At 42.9% G+C, this 2,500-nt stretch overlaps 1 protein-coding gene across 7 annotated transcripts in view; it reads right to left on the bottom strand.

Moving 5' to 3' along the window:
- Positions 1 to 1,886, bottom strand: part of rhot2 (ras homolog family member T2) — a 17,429-nt gene extending 15,543 nt beyond the window's left edge. For all 7 annotated transcript variants that reach the window (XM_030768418.1, XM_030768416.1, XM_030768417.1 and 4 more), the window contains exons 1-2: positions 1,750 to 1,886; positions 177 to 235 (exon numbers count right to left, since the gene is read on the bottom strand). In XM_030768418.1, coding sequence (XP_030624278.1) covers positions 177 to 235; positions 1,750 to 1,786 — 96 coding nt within the window. In that variant the 5' untranslated portion in view covers positions 1,787 to 1,886. The remainder of the gene's footprint in view (positions 1 to 176; positions 236 to 1,749) is intronic.
- Between the last annotated feature and the right edge of the window lie 614 nt (positions 1,887 to 2,500).

The following is a 2,500-nucleotide window of genomic DNA, read 5'->3' on the forward strand; positions in this document are numbered from 1 at the left end:
GTGGGAGTGTGTGTAGAGTTGTAGCTGTGTGTGTATAGTTGTGGGAGTGTGTGTAGAGTTGTGGTTGTGTGTGCAGACTGCAGAGTCCAGCCGAACCCAATCTAAATATGAAAATATAGCACCAATCAGATTAAACTGTTCAGTAACCAAATGAATATGCAAATGAGATGACTGACCTGTTCAGGAAACTCCTCCCCAACCAGAGACATGATGAGAGATGTCTTCCCCACTTTGGCTGGAGAGAGAGATCCAGGGGAGGGCGGGGAAACAGAGGCAGTTAGAATAGCATTGAGGATTCAGTCTGTTTATACTGGTTTTTAAAATGTGGGATGCATATACAGGAATATAAACCTGTGTCTGGACAAAGCTAAAGTGATGCAGTTTGATTAGCGACATGTTTGAATACATGTGTTACTACTGTAGTGTCCACTGTCTCTTCACTATGCAAAAGCGTTAAGACCCTTTTGCCCAAGCCAGACAGCGAGGGCATGGAGTAAGATGACAGAAAGAAAGAGAATTTTAAAAGAGCGTTCCATAGTTAATAACTGATCTATTTCATTGCGAATGAAAGGAAGACGTATAAACGGGTGGACGAATAGATGTTGACAGTGAGGGCAGGAACGCCTGTCTGCACGTACACACACGTACACGCGCTGCCGGACTCTGTGATGAGCCTGACTCTACGGCGTCTTATCGCCTCATACCTATTTGATATTTAACCAGCCCGCGGCAAACCGTCCTGATAATGTCACAGAGACACATTTAAATATCTTCAACACTTTCTCGCTCACATTTACTGAGTGTATGTGGACAGACATTTAGGAAAATCAGGATGTTAAACAACCATGAAAGGCAAGTAGGAACATAGCGAACTATAGACACGGCAGGAGTTCAAACAGAATAGCTCTGACTTCATCATCTGGAATGCAGTCGATAGATTTTACCCAAAGTGAAGCAACATTGAGAGCGCTTAAAGACAAAAACTCATATTAATGGTTTATTTTTATATAATTAAAACATGATTGCGGTTCCATCCGAGACAACAAATCACCTGTCTCTATCGGGCTAGTATTCTCCAGTAGGTCAGAATCATAACCGAGTAATCAAGATCAAAAGTAGACAGTGAGAAGAGGACAGTAAAACGATGTTATTGCAATGTGCATACGGCTGTACAAAATCAACTCAAATGACTAACTTCCGTGTCATGTGAAAGGTGAATTACCGTAGAGGAAAGGTATCCATTCATAGGTGATTTAGGTATAGGTATAGGTATACTTTATACAGGTGCAATTTAGCTACAGCCTGGACATAATGACATATTAATATTGAGAAAACGGAGAATGCCCAACAAGCTGTTTACTAACAACCAAGAGACTCCCCATCGAAATTCTGACAGAGATATCTCAATAAATAAACACATTTTGCTAAGCAACTAAGTTGTCCGACAGCTTCCAAACTATTTTAGCAGCGGGACCGCTAGTTAAAAAGTGTTGACAGGCAGTATCGGTTAGATACGTTCTGCAACGTGAGCAAAGATGCGACAGAAGCAAATATTTTGAGAATACCCCGAATACGAACCAACACATACATGATATGCAACTGGCATATCTTTAAAATGCTGAAGGAACAGCTATGTTCCCCATCTTTTAAAACTATAGCTTTTGGTCTTTCTGACATTAGCGGGTTAGCTAAAGTTGGCGTACTGGCAGCGGTAAATGTGCCTAGTTAGCCGCCAAGATAGCTACTTACGTTCCCCTAGTAAAAGGATTCTGACATCGCGTTTCATCCTCCGCTTTTTGTGGTGCCTCACTGCACAAATCCTCTTGCTCTTTTGTGAACTCTATAAACGTTTAATAACGGCGAAATGGAAAAAAATCTGAGCGCAGTTTGTGTCTCTCTCTGACCCATTCCAATACAAGCCAAGGAGAAACTGACTGCAGTGTTGGTTTCCGGTTCGAGCCAAAATGGTGCGCCACCTACCGGGGGAGTAAGGCTACGGGCCGTTATCCTTGGGGAAAGGTTATGAGCAGATTTGGTTTACCGTGTCTGCAGTAGCGGACACTTTGTCATAACTTCTTAATCAATTTGTGAGCATGTGTGAATAAACAACAAACAATATATATTTACTCATCTTAAAACTATTTATTTCTTTATAAAACACGAACAAATGTTCACCAAACATTGATTATCTACAATTTCAAGTTGTATAAATGTCACAAAACAGCATTATTTAACAACAGCTGCCTGCCTGTCAGACATCTCAAACCAGAGGGCTGGCCTGGCTCTGCTGTCAGACATCTCAAACCAGAGGGCTGGCCTGGCTCTGCTGTCAGACATCTCAAACCAGAGGGCTGGCCTGGCTCTGCTGTCAGACATCTCAAACCAGAGGGCTGGCCTGGCTCTGCTGTCAGTCATCTCAAACCAGAGGGCTGGCCTGGCTCTGCTGTCAGACATCTCAAACCAGAGGGCTGGCCTGGCTCTGCTGTCAGACATCTCAAAC

Source organism: Chanos chanos, chromosome 3 (genome assembly GCF_902362185.1).
Source record: "Chanos chanos chromosome 3, fChaCha1.1, whole genome shotgun sequence".
NCBI lineage: Eukaryota > Metazoa > Chordata > Actinopteri > Gonorynchiformes > Chanidae > Chanos > Chanos chanos.